We start from the raw sequence: 18,847 nt of genomic DNA, 5'->3' as shown, positions 1-18,847 counted from the left end.
CACTTTCTCTTTATACTAAATAAATTGTTTTGCTTTTGAAAAAAAAAACTTAAAAACAATATAATATTTTTCAAAACCCTATACTCTTCAATAAATATTTAATAATGTGTACTGAGTCGTAAAGTATATAATGATTGAATGATTTTTTTTTTCCTTTATAGTTATTATAGTAAAAAACAAAGTTAGTTATGGACTGGATTGACGTGATTTATAAAAAATGTCATATTCAATTAAAGTGATGAATCAATTTGGAAGTGGTTAAACTTTAAATAGTTAAAGATATTTTGAAAATTCTGAGCATACTTTATAAAAAAATAATTGTTTCATAACACATAAAGTCGAGCCTTTTTGGAATACCTAGTATATTCAATATATTGTTTTGTTCATAAAAAAATATAAATTTATATATAATTTTTTTGTAAAAGTTATATTTTTATTGGTTTTATCAAATTTTATTTTTAATGATATTTTTTATTTTTATTTTTTATAGGTATTTATGAAAAAGTTTTCTATTAACACACTACAAGAAAAACATGAAATATAAACCAATTTTAGAGACAAAAAATAATTAGTTGTTATAGTAACTAAATTAAAGATCATTTTAGAAACTAAAAGAAAAATTGGTTTCTAAATTAGTTTCTATTATTGTTAAATAATTTTTAAATTAGTATCTAATTAACAATTAAAGTTTTAATTACCAATTTCCAAACAAAATTTAATCTCTAAAATGGTCTCTAATTTAGTCAATATAGCACCTAATTATTTTTTGTCACTAAAAATTAGTTTCTATTTCATGATTTTATAGTAGTGAAAAACCTAAATTTTTAAAAAATTTAAATTATAAAATGAAACTTAATACTTTTTCATTTTTTTATTTCTATTTAAATGTAATTTTTGAAACTATTTATTTTATTTTAATTATATATATTTTTCTTTTTGCAAAAGTTAGATAAGATTCTTTTACACTAATTAACAATATAATCAATCCCTTAAAGTTGATTCGAGAGCAAAATTCATTCCCTAAAATAATATTAATAAAATAATAAAAATTAAAGTTAGAATAAAGAAAAACATAAATCCTTTTAAGGTAACTTTAGAAACTCTTACAAAAGTGAGACATCTTTATCAACTTTTTATCATCTTATATTTTTCATATAGATGATTATAATTATTAGCAAAATTTGAAATTTCATAAATTATGCTTTAAGTAACTTAATATTATTACACTATATTTACAAACATAATTTTATCTTTATAATAATAATTAATTTATATCATTGTGAGGAGGAATAATAGTTGGGAATGATAGTAATGTTAGAGAATAAACACATACTCCCTCATGGGAAACTGCATTAGAACAAGAAATGTTGGAGGAAATTTATAGTCAATCTGCAGATAACTTAGATAGGTGAACATGGTTAAGGGACTAGGATGGTCAATTTTTTGTAAAGTCTACTTATGTTTGTTTGCATAACAATAATAGTACGAATACAACAAATTTTCATTGTTTTTAGTTTATAGCACAACCGAATGACCATATATTGGCTTAGAGGGTTTTGTTGGGGAGAGTGGCAACTAGAACAAGCCTTGTAAGAAGAGGAGTCAACCTAGATAGCATGTTATGCCCTTTAATATCTAACTTAATTAATATAATGACTAATTATTTTGTCTCTAAATTAGTTGTTATTCAATGATTTTTTTTGTAATGTATCCATACAACTCATTTATTTCAAGTAAAACAAGAATAAAGGAAAGATTTCATAAAAAAAAAGCGAGGTGTTTTCACTTGAGTGTTATTCCTAGAGTTTAATCCCAACAATTTTCATTCTCACAAATGTTAATTTCTTTTCAAAGTAAAGTAATAGAAGTTAGTTTCCCCTACCTTGATATTTTTGTGCTCTTCAAGGAATTACTCCATAACTTAAAAAAATTAGAGAAGTCCTAAGTTGCTTCTAGAAGTCCTAATTCACAACCCAAACATATTATTATGGATCTAGACAAACATATATTCATCCTTCCAACTTGGATCTCACATGAGACTAGAACAACGATACATGCATGTGAAAAAAAAAAAAGAAAACCATAAATATAAGGGAAAATAAAAACTTATTGAAATTTGTGAATGCATGTGTATTGTTATGAAGTAGAAGGACCTAAAAATTGTTTAAGATCAGTAGAAGGGGTATAATTGAAATGAAGTATGGATATTTTATTATTTAATTAAAAAACTTATGAATAGAAAAAAAATTAGTTAATCAAGCTTTATTTAAGAAAAAACCACCATCTCTCTATAACCTTCTTTGATTTATCTCTAAAATCCATCAACTCAATTCCTAAACTAATTTTCAAAACAAACAAACACACAAGTATAATAAATCCATTTTCCTATGTTACTTTAAAGTTTTATATTTTTATCAGCTAAAAAAATAAAAAAAATAAATATGAACCACTTAAGGGGTGATCCAACCCGTAGACATCTCAACTGCTTCACTCTAAAGAAAGACCCAATAACCTTGTTAAAACCTACCAACTCAAAACCAACGAAGGCACCTAAAAAACAACACCACTAAATCTTCATACGCAAACTAAAAACTAACAGAAACTTTAGATCAAAAGCAAACGAGTCAACGAATCAAGACACCAATCAAAAAAGGAAAAAACAAGAAAAAGCAAAATAAGAAGTAATCCAAGGTCAAGCCTTTAATTGAGTCAAAGAAAAGATTTCAGAATGATCAATCACCCCGCCTTTAAAAATGTGTTTGTTCTTGTGCCTCCAAATCTCACCATTGTTTGCAACCCAAAAACTTTCCCAAACGACGTTTACATAGTCTAGAACATTGTTCAGATTAAAATGTAAGAAATGTGAACATGAATCAATATGATCTACCGACGCCACCCCGAGCCAAGTATAACACTGATTCCGACACAAACAACAAGAAATACAATCAACTTAACCCCTCACCTAGCCAAATTGGCCTTAGAAGCAATTGAACTACCCAACACCCTACAAGTTGTTTAGAGAACATAAGGTAATGCTTTGATCTTCCAAAAAACTTCGAAAAAGGAAGAACTTTCACGAACACAAGAATTCCTTAAAACACCTAGGCCAAGTTGACCGAGTACCCCGAATTCACGTCATCCTTCCACACCCAAAAATCTTCCTTACCCAAACTCGAGCCTTGAAGCTCCTGCCGAAGCAGAAATTCCTGATTCTTTTCCCAATCAAACATGCATCTTCTCCACACTAGAACCCAATTCCACGAGTCGAAGGCACTCCCCAAAAGAATCCAAGAAAGCGTCTTTGTTATTACTTAAATAGAACAATCTCGGAAACCTGCTCTTCAAAGCTTCATAACCCATCCACACATCATCCCAAAACAGAATTTTATTTCCATTACCGAGTGCCCACTCAAGGAAGCCCCCGAAATTCCTTCCCCACTCCTCCATCCTTCAAATCCCCTTTAGTTCTCTCCATCAGAGAGACTCATTGTAAAAACTTTTATTCTCTTTCGGACTCCTCCAACCACCGTATTTTGTATCAATAACCTCTTTCTAAAGTCTACTCTGTCAGAACCCAGTCACCAAATCCATTTTCCCAACATAGCCACATTGAATAACCGTAGATCCAAAATACCAAGATCACCAGCTTCTCGAGGCTCACATACCTTTTTCCAAGAAACCCAAGCAATCTTCCTCCCAACCGAGCCCCAACCCCACAAAAAATTTCTCTGTAAATTCAGGATTTTCTTCAACATCGAAGAAGGAAACTTATACAAAGAAACGTAAAACAACAAAATGGATGAGAGAACAGACTTAATCAAACAAATTCTTCCTGCCAATTACAGGAATCTACCTTTCCACCTTCTGAGTTAGCTTTTAATCCTTTCTATCACGCCGACCCAAACGCACCTCTCTTATGACAATCCCCCACAAGCAACCCCAAATACTTAAAAAGAGTATTCATCACATCACAATTGAGTATTGCAACAAACCATTGGATCATTGACTTATCCACTCCCAACTCTCCAATCCTACTTTTAAAGAAATTAACCTTAAGGCCAGAGACTAACTAAAAGCAATTGAACATTACTTTAATAGTGAACACGCTTTTAGTATTGAATTAATTACTCCAAAACCTCTCTCTTTCCTAAACTCGCAGACTTTTTTCCATAAAACCTAAGTGATCTTCCTTCCTTTGCATCATCACCCAAAATAAAATACTCATACTAGTGGTACTCCTATCAATTCTGATAAATGATAAATGAATATGAGATTTTCATTATTGAATTGAGTCACATGAATGGACTATGACTATTGACTATTGTTATAATAGTTAGACTAAATTATTAATTATAAATACTATAATTTTTTTAATTATTATCTTTAACATATACATAAAATCTTTTTATTTTATAAAATAATCATTTAATTTTTTTTCTCTTAAACATATTTACGGAATCCCTTAGTCAGGTTATAAAATCTTTATTCATCTTTTTAATATGTAATGCTGAAATTTAGTATGAGTTTTTATGTACGGACTAGCTATTTAACTAGTAATATGTGTGCAAACTTATACTAAGAATAATTGACTCGTTTAAATTCTATTAAATACATTTGGTTTTCTAGTTTCTGAATTAAACTTGAACTTATATTTATAAATCAATTATGTGTTTACTATTCCCTCCATTTGAATAATTAAAATTTTATTTTAATATTACTTGAAATAAATATTTAAACTAATCTATTTTTTCTTATTTTTTATCACATGTAAAATGAAATTGAGGAAATAATTAATTCCAATAATTGTATTTAATATTTGGTTATTATTTAGGTGGACAGACTAGCTATTTTTATATTTTGTTTATAATTCATTTATTTATTTTGTATTTATACTTTTCTAGATTCACGTGCCAAATCACCAATCCATAGGACTGTATGGACCAACTTTTTATGCTGACACATTTATTTTGCTGGTCCAATTCATTTTTTACAAGCTTGTGTTGAGTTTCTACAAGTCAAACTAAATTTATACACTATTTTTTTAACCTATATATACATAATGGTGGAAGTTCGAAACATTTTTTGAACAAATAAATAATATTCACTTTCCCAATCCAATATAATCTATTTCATACCCAAAGTAATATTACCAAAATAATTATGCTACCACTTTTACAACTAAGATTGGTATGATCAAATATATAATAGAATAATGTTATTTAATAAGAATACTAGTTCATAATACATTTTATTAGTTCCTCACCACGTATTTTATTTGAGCACATTCTTTCCTTATTTTTTCTCTATTTGTTGTGAAAATTATGATGAAACAAAAATGTCAGAGAGCTGTAATAATCATGTTTTTCAGCATAGTTTGGAAAGAAGCCTGTTTTATTTTTTTTCTTAATTTATTGGTTACATATACTAAGATTCTTCTGGAGAAAAAAATCAAAACAAATATTGTCAACATCTGGAAAGAAACCTGCTGCATGTAATTTGTTGTTTTCAATTCACATACAGAAGAAAAAGGTGCAGAACTGTTTAGCTAAAAAAATCAAGAACTTTTTTTATTAGGAATATATTTATAACAAAATAATTTTTACATGAAACTTTGTTTTCTTTTGATTTTGTTTAACCATTGCTCTATTAAGTTAAAGAATTTGTAAGAAGAAATATGAGGAATAATAACAGCAATTTAGAGGAAATTAAGAGACAGTGCTGAACTTATATATAAATTGATAATACACACTTGATTCTAAATTAGAATAAATTCTGCATATTGGTCTTTAAGATTTGGCTTAGCAAATCAAACCCCTCTACCTTTAACATACCCCAAAAATAAAACTTACAATAATAACCAAATTTACTAGAAAAGAGCAAAGGGTTACTGATTTGGACAAACATGTGTTTGCCAAATTATTAAAATGAAACATGCACACATTGCACAAAAGGAAGAACTCTAAAAGACAACAAATTGAGGACACAAGTGATGATGAGATGAACCTAGCATGATGAATTCTATGGACATTGGAAGCCAGAAGGAACTGTTTTTTGGCAAGCACTGAGTAGCACACTGAGTGTGATAGGCACATTCAAGTTGATTCCAAGCACATTGGCCTTGATGGCAGTGCAGAGGCAAAGTGCAGCCTCTAGATCAGCCAAACCCGAAAGCAATGCACAACACTTGCTGGAGACAGGTGAGCCAACAACAATATTAACAAGTCCTAGAATGTCTGCACAAGCCCCTAGCTTTAATGTGTCCTTTGGGCACTTCCCTGATGGAGGAGGGGGAGAAGCCTTGGGAGTGCATGTGCCACATGCATTGGTTGATGAGGCAAGGAGAGAAAGCACAAAGATGGTGGCAATAAGCTTGTTGGAAGCCATTGCAAGGTTGCAAATGAAAAACACTTTCACAGTGTGCTTTGCTTTGGTTTGAAGGAATCACAATGGGAAAGACAAGAGAGGTGGACCAATTTAAAGGCAAATTGTGAGGCCTGATCATGTGCATATCTGATTGAGTGGAAGAGAGGGTGATAATGTTACAGTTGGATGTTTTTGTATGCTTCTGAAAATCATGGGTTCCTTGCTTAGTGGTTGTTAAGGACTAGGACTATCTATGGTAAGTAGTAACTTAGATTTTTTTTTCTCACTTACCCTTGTCAGCATTCTTGCTTACTGCATCATTGTTTTTACCAAAGCATTAGAAGCCACTAAAGTAGAATCTTGAAAATCTAAATTGAGGACCAGGAAGAGCAGGAGAAACTTCCAAGGAAGTGCCTAACACCAAACAAGCTTGGTTCACATGATGTCATTGTAGTTAAATTTACTGCAAGGAAAAAAGTTGTTACTCCAACCACTGCAGTAAACTATTAGTGGTCTACATTTACTTTCAAAATCACAAGTTCTAGCTTTTGGTTTTATTCAGCTATGAAAAGGGCAGTTTTGGCTCATGTGACATGTGATTACAAGAGAAATTATTTCCTTTTGGATTATTTAGAGATGAAACATGTCTCAGTTTTATCTATAATTAAGATCACTGAACATTATTACTTGAAAATTTACCATTCATTTTAATGTTAAACTAGGTTTTGAATACAAAGTGCAAAGAATTCTGCAGTTGAAGGGCTTATGTGATGGGTGGATCTCTTGGTTCCTTGCTTTGAATCAAAACTACTAAAACATATGAGATTAGAGAGTAGTTGAAGGTATAAGATAAAACTACTTTGAAAGGAAAAAGAAAAAGTGGTAGAAAAACAAACAGAAGAGGAAAAGGGAGAATAAAATTAAATGACAAGTTGACAGTGATATAAGTGGTTTCCAGCTTAATTGGTTCAGATTAAAAAGAAAACTGGGGTATAGGGTTTGTCTTGTTTCATGTCCATTACTTGGTTGCTTCATTGAATTATTGAAATCAATTGGGCATTCTGCAAGTAGCTTACAACACCTCTTCAATTTTCTTGTCGGTAAGGCTCAAATGACTGAGATCACCATTTTCAAAACAAAATCAACCTTATCATTTCAAACTGTCTTTTCTTCATCTCCTCACTGTGTAATGTATGCAATATAATATATTTACTATGTTATGTAGTTTGAGGAAATAGCACATATGTTTGAATGCAGTGTGACTTGCATGATCTTTTGATGTTTTTTTTCATCAATTTGGCATAATTTTGAATTGAGACTTTGAGCTTTTAAGGCTAAAGATTGATTTTCTTACCTATAATTGTATTGTTTAAATAATGAAATCTTATATAGGTTCAAATTAATAGGAGAGGCGAACAAATTCTAACAGTTAGAAATATTGGATATGAATTTTTCTCTTCTATAAATAATTTTTTTTAAAAATGAATTTTTTTTAGATATTCTAGTTTGAAGTCTTCTAAATACTTTGAAGTAGAATATATATTTATTATGCTCTTAAAAGTGTAAGATACTTTGTAAGAATACTTACTAGCATAGTTAAATTAAAATTTGTAACACTCCAAGTATTAGTAATATTAATCTATATAAAAGAAGTTCATTATGTCTAAAAACTTTAGTCATAACATGTTTAATAAAAAAACTAATTAGGTTTCTAATATCTTTTAGATAGGTATTTGTAAGGATGGACTCTAGTTTCACATGCAAACGAAAATTTCAAACCCAACATGCTCATGAACAACATTAAACACACATAACTCATGTTCTTCTAATTCTACATGGTGAAGAACATTAAACATGCATACAACAAGTATTCTATCGTTTCTACATACAAATGGAGAACATTAGATGCACTTCTTCAAGTTCAACCGAAGAGCATTATACTTACATATAACCCAAGAATTTCAGACCCAATATACAACAAAAAATTATGCTACTAAAGTCTTCACAATGAAACAAATTTCAAATTCATAAAGTGCAATTATGTGAGGTAATATCCCTTATCTGAAACTTTTCTTCCTCGTGCAAAAAATCACCTTACACTCTGAATCTGTGATTGAAAAACTATTCAGACGAGGAGCTATTCTTAGTTTTCCAACTACTGTGTGATTGAATTCTAAAAGATATGGAATAATTGAATGGATGAAGGTAGACAAAGAGCAAGGAAAACTCTTAGAAAAAAAGAGAGAGAAAGATTTGCACGCAAATCTAAATGAGGGAATAAAATGATAGAACATGCAATTTTACTAAATTGAGTATAATGTAATAAAGAGTTAAATTTTTAATACAAAAGTATACACATTGTTACATTTTAAACTACACAATTAAGGTGTTTGCCTCTTTAGTAGAAATTATCAACAATTAAGGTGTTTGCCTCTTTGGTAGAAATTATCAAACATTATTATGTGATTCAATCCTTTAGTCTAGTTGTACTCATCAGAATAATTATCATTACAAAATCTAGTCATTTTTAAAGTTTTTTTCCTCTTTAAAGATGAATTATGTGAAAATCAAACTCAAATTTTCATCCATAAGTTTGTCTTAACATACCCATATCCAATAATAGATAAAAATAATGCAAACTTTGCATGCACGATTAAACTAAATTAATATGAATTCTTGTAGTTTATATGTATTTAGGTAAAAGATTTTCAGGAAGAAGCCAAGACCCATCCTCACCCTTTGAAATCTGTTTGAGTATAAACCTCATGAATAATGTTATGACTTGAATTGATAAAATTTGATACAAATAAAATTTTACAATATTTAGGTTTTATTGGTTTTCTGAGTACTGAAATTCACTTGCGTAGATAATACGACTAAAAATTGGTAATAATGTTTCGTGTACTCAAAGTATAGACAAGTTAATGAAATACACACCCAATGTAATTACTATATTGTAACTTTGGTAGAAATTAATTAGCTTTTAATGTGAGTTCTAATTTTTTTTGCTTGCAAATTGAAACATAGAATCAAATTTGAGATTAGGTTTTTTTTTTCTTAGGATTATTTGAGATTAGTTTTGATTGATGTGTTTATAGTGATTACGGATAAGAAGGATTGGGATCCACCATTCACGAGAGTGGAAACTGTGTTCTTTTCCTCACACTTCAAGTACTGTGTCACAAATTCCCTTCATGCTTTATTCAAATTCCAATCTCAAATTTTGTGCCATACTTTTAACTTTTTCATCTTTTTTTAGTACAAACTTTAAAGTAGTAACAGTAACACTCAGTCAATTTATATATATATATATATATATATATATATTAGTTAATAACTAAAATTTTGATAATAAATATTAGATATTTATTTAAAAATTAATTTATAATTTTTTATTAATAATAAAAATTATTTTAAATACTAATAATATTTTAGTTTTCTAAAATAATATTTAATTTAATTATTATAATAATTTTTTAAAAATTTAGTTGCTATTTTCTTTTTAGTAATTTCACTTATAATAAAAATAGTTATTATAAGTGAAAAAATTTGTAAACATGTAATGGAATTATTTATTGATTATGTAAATTTAGTTTTGTTGATTAAATTAAAATAATATTGTGTAAGTGTACATGGATTTTTTTATTTAAAATTATTTATTCTTAAAATTAAAAGTAATTTTTTATTTAAAAATTTCATTTTTCTATAAAATTATTTTCTACTGTACAAAGCATCCATAATTTAAGAAATTGTGTGGGCAAATGGGTGGTGAGAATTTGTGTGAAGGTTTTGGTGTATAGTATGTAGGGAGTAGCTGTGTCAGATAAAAAAAATCGTCCTATTAGATATGCATTAATTTTAATTGTTTAGGTACTAGAATTTGCATATAATTAAATGGGAATAAAATTTATTTGATAAAAAGAGTGAAATTTATTTTACTTATTTACTATAAGAATAACACAATTAAACTTGTAAAAAAAATGGATTTTAGTTGATTATTAGAACAATTGTTTTTAAGTGTAATATAGTTGATTACTTTTCATTTCAATAAATAAACTCTTTACATTTTTTCATTATTTTGTATAGGAATTTTTTTAGTCTCACTAAATTATTTCTAATATTTTTTAGTAAATTATTAAATTGATTTTTTAATGTGTGAAGCCCTTTTAATAGTCATTAAAATAATAAAAGATATAATTCCTATATATATATATATAATCAAATTGTTCCATAACATTATATTTATGAAAAATAATTTGTGATTTAATGTGAAATTGATCCTTAAAAGTATATTTTAGTGACAAAATAGTCTTATAAATTTTAATAATTTGACGTAATTATATATTTTTACACTTTCAAAATTTAAAATAAATATTATTTTTTAAAGGACTAAATTAGCAGTATTCTCGTGCATTTTAAAGGTTAAATTAGTCCTTTACTAAATATTGTTTGGTACATCTATCTTTCTTTGTCAAATAATCAATATTCACCGGTTTCAATTATTTTCATTTTTCTTCTCCCTTATAATTCTTGGATCCCAAAGGAAGAAAATTCTTCCCGCACTTTCATAATTTTTTATATTTTTTAAAATACTTAAATTATCCAGTATTTTATTGAATTTTTTTAATTTCAATACGTAGAATTCAGAAACTTTCTTAATTACAATGTTTAGAAGTTAATATTTGTGGTATTTTGTGTAGCATCCTAATTTTTATTTATATTTAATAAAATAATATATATGTAATATCTAATTAATATATGAACATGTAAAACTATCTCATATTGTATATTAAAATATATTATTTCTATAGGGATTTTAATATATGCATACAAAGGTTTATATTCAAATAAAAATATTTCATCCACTAGCTGCTCACTGACTAGTTCTATCACCTGCAATCCTCCCATATGCTCCCGTGTAAATACACGATCATCATAGATAAAAAAAACAAAACACAACAAACAATAGGGTAAGCTAACTATAAAAGAATTTTATATAATTTCCATTTCTATTTAGCAAACATAAGTCATCAAGTCTCATACATTTTCTTAAACCATCAAGTGTCTATCACAATTCATCATTCGCATTACTCATGTCAAATTTCTACTGACAAACGTACTCAGACACTTGACTATATTTTCGAAACACTCGTGCATTGACTTAGACAAAGAGATCTACACTTGTTATACTATCTCACTGTGAAATCAACACAACTATGCGCATAAATAATCTCAATATCATATCACCTAGTAATACAAGGTTAACTCGTATAACATGTCAAGTTAGTTATCTTTAAAACAACTGACTTATTCATATGAACCTCCTTCGGCTCTCACCACCTGAATAACTTCATTTATATGATTCCATTATATCATTAGAGTAATAATACCTCCTTCTAGACGAATCCCTAGTCAACGTACATCTTAAACAATCTTAACATGGTATTTTCTTTCCTAAAAATACTATATCTTGATTAAGATTCATATTCCTCATCTCACAATATCTAAAATCACACAATTAAATCATACCAAAACTTAAAATTTCAAAACACATAAAAATTCATCCAAGAATCACATAAATATCTAGTTCAAGGTGTTTTCAATTAAATATACATAAATTATAATTAAAAACTATAAAATATAAATAACCCAACCTTTTAAAAGCAAATATAAAAATTTCAGTTTTTTCTAGGGTTAGCTTCAGCGAAAATTATCTCGCTTGAGCGATAATGGGTCTCGCCCAAGCGGGAATTCCCTTGCTTGAGCAAGATTGAACTCGAGAGCACCCATAATTTCATCTCATGCCTGGCTTGAGCGAGATTTCTTCTTGCATGGGCGAAAACAAACCCGAGAGAACCCCATTTTTCATTCTATTCTTGCTTGAGCGAGAATTATCTCGCCTGAGACGAGATATGCAAAAAAATATGCTTAAACCTACTATATTTTTTATTTTTCTACCAAAATTACACTCAACTCATATTTTTATAAATCTATACATTAAAATGACAGTTCTTACTCGGAATTATTGAAGCACTCTCATTGACCTTTTATGTCATTTTATACATTTATACATATATATGCTCTCTAAACCAAAATCACCTAAAATCAATCAACCAATTCTCAACAAACATTACATTTTAAGTGACTCAACAAACTATTCAAATACATTCATTAACTCATTCAATTTCAAACACATATAGATTCTACAACATCTACCATATCTACAATTTCACATTCCAATCTCAATCAAATTCTAATGAACTCAAAAACCTGAAATTTTGTAAGAAAAATTGAGAGTGGTGACCACGTCACTCCTACATCCATATCTTCTAACCCAAGGTTCTATTGGAAATTTAAAGTAGCTTCCATTACCTCAGTTTGAGCAGGGGCTCACTAAGAGTTCCAAAACCTACCAAAAACTCAATGGTAGCTTGACCTGCACCATAGAGTCTTGATAAAAATAATCTAACTGTATCACTTGGACTCTGAGCTAACAAAGACTAATCCTGAAGCTAAAAGAGTCACATGCAAAGCCTAGAGAAAAAAATTTACTAAAAGAGAAGAGCAAAAATAAACTAACTCTATCAGAGATTCTGATTCGGCAGTCTTGTAATCTTTAATGTCAGGAGTCTAATGGCGGACTCTGATTATCAAATTGATGAGCGATGATGTCAAAATTTTAGATAGAAGGTTGAGAAAGAAAAATAGAAGTTTTAAAGATATGGTGATTCTTTTAAAATGAAATGTGAATAATTGTAACTGAATCATCATCTTCTTCTTCTTCTTTTTGCAAGGTAGGACAAAATAAAAGATTCAAAAAATTAATGTGGGTTGCAGGGTAAGACATGTTAACCCGCACTTTAGCCCACTTGAACTAGCAAGCTTGAATGTCCAATATTTTTTTTTTCTAACTTCTCATGATGATCTTTTTGGGAGAAAATTCTTCTTGCTCCCCCATGATTTCCTCTTACATCTTCATTGGGGTGACGAAAAGATGATTTTACCCTTAATGAAAAAATAAATACACCATATTCAACACTCTTTTCATCTTTTTCCTTTCTCAGTCGCAACACCCCGCACACCTCCTCTTATCTTTTGTGGTTCGCTTTTGTGTTGGAGACCATTGTCGCACCTTTTCAAAAATTTTGCAAGTTTACACAAGTATCGTTTGTGTGCCTTCAGATGATATGAATATAAATATATAATAAAGATTTGGATATTTTCGCAAGATTGACTTTGATTCTCCATGCCTTCTTTAATTAGTTAAATAGTATATAACATGCAATGTAAAATATCAAAGAAAAGAAAATATACTTAGTTTTTTTTTATATTGGTTCGTCTGATCACATAGATTACGTCATGTTCTTGACTAACTAGTAAAGTTCCACTAAGAAGTCGACTACTGTAAAGTATCTTTGACCAAGCCAATCCTAGCTAACATTGATTATTCTTGACTCTAGACACTCTGTACTCAATACTAAGTATTCTTGATACTAGTCGCTCCTTACCCATCATTGAATATTCTTGACACTAGTCACTCCTAGCTCAATACTGAGTATTCTTGACACTAGACATCCTTGTTCAAGATCATTACAAATTCTTAGAGATCAATATATGTTATTTTTTCTCACTAAAGAGGGTAGCATCTTTCGATGTGTACAAGGGTTAAGCTCTTTTTACTAGTCTGCGAGAATGAACATGAACAATATTTTTACAAAGCTTTAGGGCACAAAATAATTCACAGAGTTTCAACACCTGCAAATTATTGTTCGTTTTCTTGTTCTTCTCTTTGAGTCTTCTTATAGGGTTGTGAAAAGTAGTAACTTTATTCCCTTTTTTGGTAGTTGAGTAGCTTTGAACTCATTTCATTGTCTTATTTCTTCTCATGCTATTGTCTGATAAGCTCTTATGTTAAGAAGCATTGAATGCATGTCATGAAACATTAAATTCTATTCTCTTCTTCATTGAAACTCTCTGATATTTGGTAGTACTTATTTTCCTCCATGGCAAATATTTTTACACCAAACAATGCTTAAAAGTGCATATTGTACATGATAATCAGTTGAGTTAGAGTTTAAAATAGTTGAGTCAGATAAGTTGGTTGTCATTGCAACTTTAACTTATAACCCAAGAAATAAGTTTCTCTTGAACATGAATAATGTTCTTCCTTACAACTACAAAGGATAAGCATAGCTTGAAACCTGAGTTTGTTTTTGTTGAAAGACTTTCATCAACCTTTCTTCTTCAAAGAGATAGTCTGTATAGAGTTTGATAAGAAAAGAGTCGTTGCACGTCCTTTGTACCATTGTGAGGGTATTCATCTACTACTACTTCTTTTTGCATTTAAGCAATCTTTAAAGCTCGAAGATGCATTAAATGCTTTGAAGTTAGCATTGAATGTGTGGCCGCTTTATCAACACTTCTGGAACATGGCAAAGCTTCACAAGAAAAGTCATGTGGATTCTCTTCATCTTTTGAGCAAAGTCCATGTCCTGACACAATTGATTGACTTTACAACACTAATATCTTTCTTTTCATGAAAAGTAATTTGCAAGAAGTAGCTTTCAATAAATTCTTCTTTAAATAAAGAAGAAGTTTATAAACCATGCAATATAAGATAAGAATTTATTAAAGTTTGACATGTATCATGAAATGCTTCAGACTTGTGTCTGTCAGACAAAGTATACTTATTATCTTTTTCAAGAAAAAGTTTATCAAACAAAGTATGTGCACAAAACTTTGCATGTATCAAACAAAGCACAATATAAACAACTTTTGTGTCTAGCAACACAACTTGGGTCTATTGAGCTAGACTAGGTACTTTGCGTCTGACATGATATATATATATATATGTATATATATATATATATATATATACATATATATATATATACATATATATATATATATATTTTGATAACAAATTATTTTACACTTAGTTTTTTAAGCACACAATTAAAACCAAACAGAGGGTCCTTTGAACTTGAATCTAACGATTTTTTCCATTTTTTATGGTGCTTAAAACAATAAAGTTTAATAATACATTTTCCAAAACCCATTTTCATCATATTAGGTTTTCATAAAATATTTTCAATATAAATAAGATAAAGTATAAATTAGAAGAAACAAAAGAATTTAAAGCCTTCATCTTTGTCTTCTTCTTCTTTGAAGCTCCACCTCAAACAAACATTGTCGGTTAAACAATGTGGAACCTTTAAATAAGCTCTTCTCTAGCTTAAGATGATCTTTTTCTATCCTCTTTGCTTTTGTCCCCCCTTAAGCAACATGAAGCTTATCAAGGTTTATCTTGCTTTAAATTTTACCTTTATCCTTTTTCCCAGATTGATGTCGTTCCTCAACATATTTAAAAGAGTTTTAGTACAGACTGTCTAACGCAATGCTAGACCGTCTAAGACTAAAAAGATAATAGTATAGATAAGGTCAGTTAATTCAAAGTCATTTCCTAATGAATTCAATTGATAATCTAGTCAAATAGTGTTCAAAACTTATCTACAAGCAATAAAAGTTAGCAATAATAATAAAGAAAAAGAGGGATTGAGATTGTTTAGAAAAAAAAGATAGAATAAAGAATAGAAAAATGATAAAGGTAGCAGGTTGACTCTTAAGTTCATTCACCACTGAATTCATTTTTCTTATCCTAAGATTGTCATTCTTTCAATTCTCTCACAGAGTTGAACTTAATCAAAAAGTGTCGATCAAATTGAACAAGATATTATCAGCAAAACAAGCGTCTAGTACGTATTCAATATCTCATTTGTCTAGTAACATAGTCAATATCTCACTTGTCTCCAAACGTCTACTCAAGAAATGTTTATCTTCTATATCTTGTATTAAGCAAACAAGATATTGATTAGAATTAGACAAACCTAACTAAGAACTCTAATTTAAGAACTCTAATTAAATAAAATAATTGAGTTTTAACAAGTGCTAAAAAACAATTTCTTTTGACAAAATTCAGAATTCAAGAAGATCATATTGTCTAACATGTTACAGAAAATTTAAGAATAAAATTTTATTGAGAAAAATAAAATAAATAAATAAATAATATAACCATAAAGGTATTTATGTAAAGTTAAAATTAACTTATGTACAAATTAACTTGTAATAAATTTTTATTTTTAGTTTATATATAAAACTAATTTTAACGAAGTTCATTGTAACAAATTTTAGGATTTAAATGAACATAATTCTTCACAAGCACTTTCAGAAAAAAAAGAGTAAAAACTTAAAATTAGTTTTTTTTTCATAAACTATAATTAATTCATGTGTAAGTAATTTGTATTATATATATATATATATTTAAATTTAAATGTTTAACTTATATAAGCTTATTTTAACTCTTTTTTTCTTCTACAAGTTGTAAGAACTTCGTCCAATATATTATGTATGTTTCGATGCCAACCCTAAATAAATTAAGTAGTCTAATGGCTATATATTCATGATTAGCTTATAATTAAGATTAAGGTTTTCCTCTATCGCTAACCAACAAGCATTGTAGATGTTAGAAAGTCATAAAACATGACACGTTTAATTTAATAGCTGGAATCATATATACCTTTCAAAAGACAAAAGCAACACAACAATATACTATAACCTACAAAATTGTACCAAGATTCTCTGGATAAGAGAATAACAAAGTACCAAACATTTATAGTAAATTCATTATTTTATAATAACTACAAAGTAATGATGTCAAATAAAACACCCAAATAATTCAATTCAAGAATTATTATTAGAAATTTCTATTTATCTGCTCCATTTACTGGCTGTCTGCTTTAACAATTTCAGATGCTTATATGGTCCAACTGCAGAAAGTCATTTTTGGAAATATAAATGTAAGCAGAAAGTTTTAGTTTAAGAAATAATAACAAGATCAATAATATATAAGTAAAAAATCACATAAATTCATAATCTTAATAACTTTAAATTTTTTTAGATTAAAAGTAATGTCTTAATCTCTTACATATATATATATATATATATATATATATATATATGTGTGTGTGTGTGTGTGAAATATGTTGAGTATATTTCCTAAAAAGAGGTGCAAGGTAAAGAAGTAGAATATAAATGTAAGGAAGTGAACGATGTTGTTAAACTTTATATGTGTTTGAGGATGAAACTTTATTCATTGTTGTCAAGAGAAGAGAAGATGTGTACTTTGTTTACAACTTTGAAAATTTGTCTTTACACTTCAACACCAAACGATGAAGACATATCATTATTAAAAGAGAATAATACATAAGATTAATGTAAATTACCTTTCTAGTAATAATTTTTTTTTTAAATAACTCAAAAAAACTAAATCTTTGAGAAATAGGTTTTCATATAACTTTTATTTTGTGTAGTATTAAAAAATAAATTTTGCAACAGAAAATTAGTCTTCATTTATATATTATAATTTAATATTATTTATAGTCGAAATAAAATTACTAACATACTTTTCATACAAAATATGAACATTTTGAATATAAAACTAGACATTTATGGATAATCTTTTCATACGAAATATGAACATTTTGAATATAAAACTAGACATTTATGAATAATGTAATAATAATAATCCGATACCGAAAGACATTATAATATTAATTGGATTACCTATTTATATATTGTAATTTATTATTATTTTTAGTTGATATAGAGTTATTAAGGTATCATACGAAATACGAATAGAGATTAAATATTTATGAATAATTTAGTAATAATAATTTGATATCAAAAGACATTATTGTAATATTAATTGGATGACACATTTCATTGTGTGGAATCTTATCTCTTGCATAAATGCCATGGTGTAATAGACTATAATGGGTGAAATTGTGTGGAGGAAAATGGAGTAAACTAAAGTTGGTGACAACCATGGCAAAGATATGAGAATCCATTATGGTACTTAGAGGTGTGCTTGTGCCCACGTGCTCTTGTTCTACCATTTTTGTCTTGCTAGGTTAAGAAATGAGTGAATATCCTTCCAACATCCTCGTCCATTCCTCTACGTCTAACCATACAAATGGGAGAGAAAATTTTAATGATGTTATAAATGGAATGGTTGAGGGTTTTTTTCAGAGTTAAATTGGTATTTCAAATTCTTGTGAAAAATTTTGGTGGGGTAATTGGGTTTAATTTGCATTTATGATTTTAAAAATTCTAGTAACGACCTCATAAAATTAGTTTGTAATTCTTTATTGATAACTCTATTTTAATTCCTTTTTTTAACCAAATACAGGACGATTAAAACAAATAGATAAGTTCGCATTGTTAACACCCTTCAACATTCTTTTTTTTCTAAATTATGAGTTTAATTAATTTTTTAAGAGAAAAGTATAGTTTTTGTCTCTATTTTTCCTATCAACTTGATTTTGATTTTATACTTTAAAAATGATAAACCTGTCTTCAAACTTAAAAAATATATAAGATTTAATCATTCTTATGACTATAGAAAGTAATCACTAAATGAAGAAGG

The 18,847-nt window shown here is 28.3% G+C and overlaps 1 protein-coding gene across 1 annotated transcript; it reads right to left on the bottom strand.

Moving 5' to 3' along the window:
- Positions 1-5,694: 5,694 nt before the first annotated feature.
- Positions 5,695-6,468, bottom strand: LOC137813311 (14 kDa proline-rich protein DC2.15). The gene has a single exon (XM_068615447.1). The coding sequence runs from the start codon at positions 6,382-6,384 to the stop codon at positions 6,019-6,021; it is 366 nt and encodes a 121-aa protein (XP_068471548.1). The 5' UTR covers positions 6,385-6,468; the 3' UTR covers positions 5,695-6,018.
- Between the last annotated feature and the right edge of the window lie 12,379 nt (positions 6,469-18,847).

The sequence above is a fragment of the Phaseolus vulgaris genome, chromosome 1 (genome assembly GCF_051622355.1).
Source record: "Phaseolus vulgaris cultivar YP4 chromosome 1, ASM5162235v1, whole genome shotgun sequence".
Taxonomy (NCBI): Eukaryota; Viridiplantae; Streptophyta; class Magnoliopsida; order Fabales; family Fabaceae; genus Phaseolus; species Phaseolus vulgaris.
This window is presented reverse-complemented; position numbering and strand designations above follow the sequence as displayed.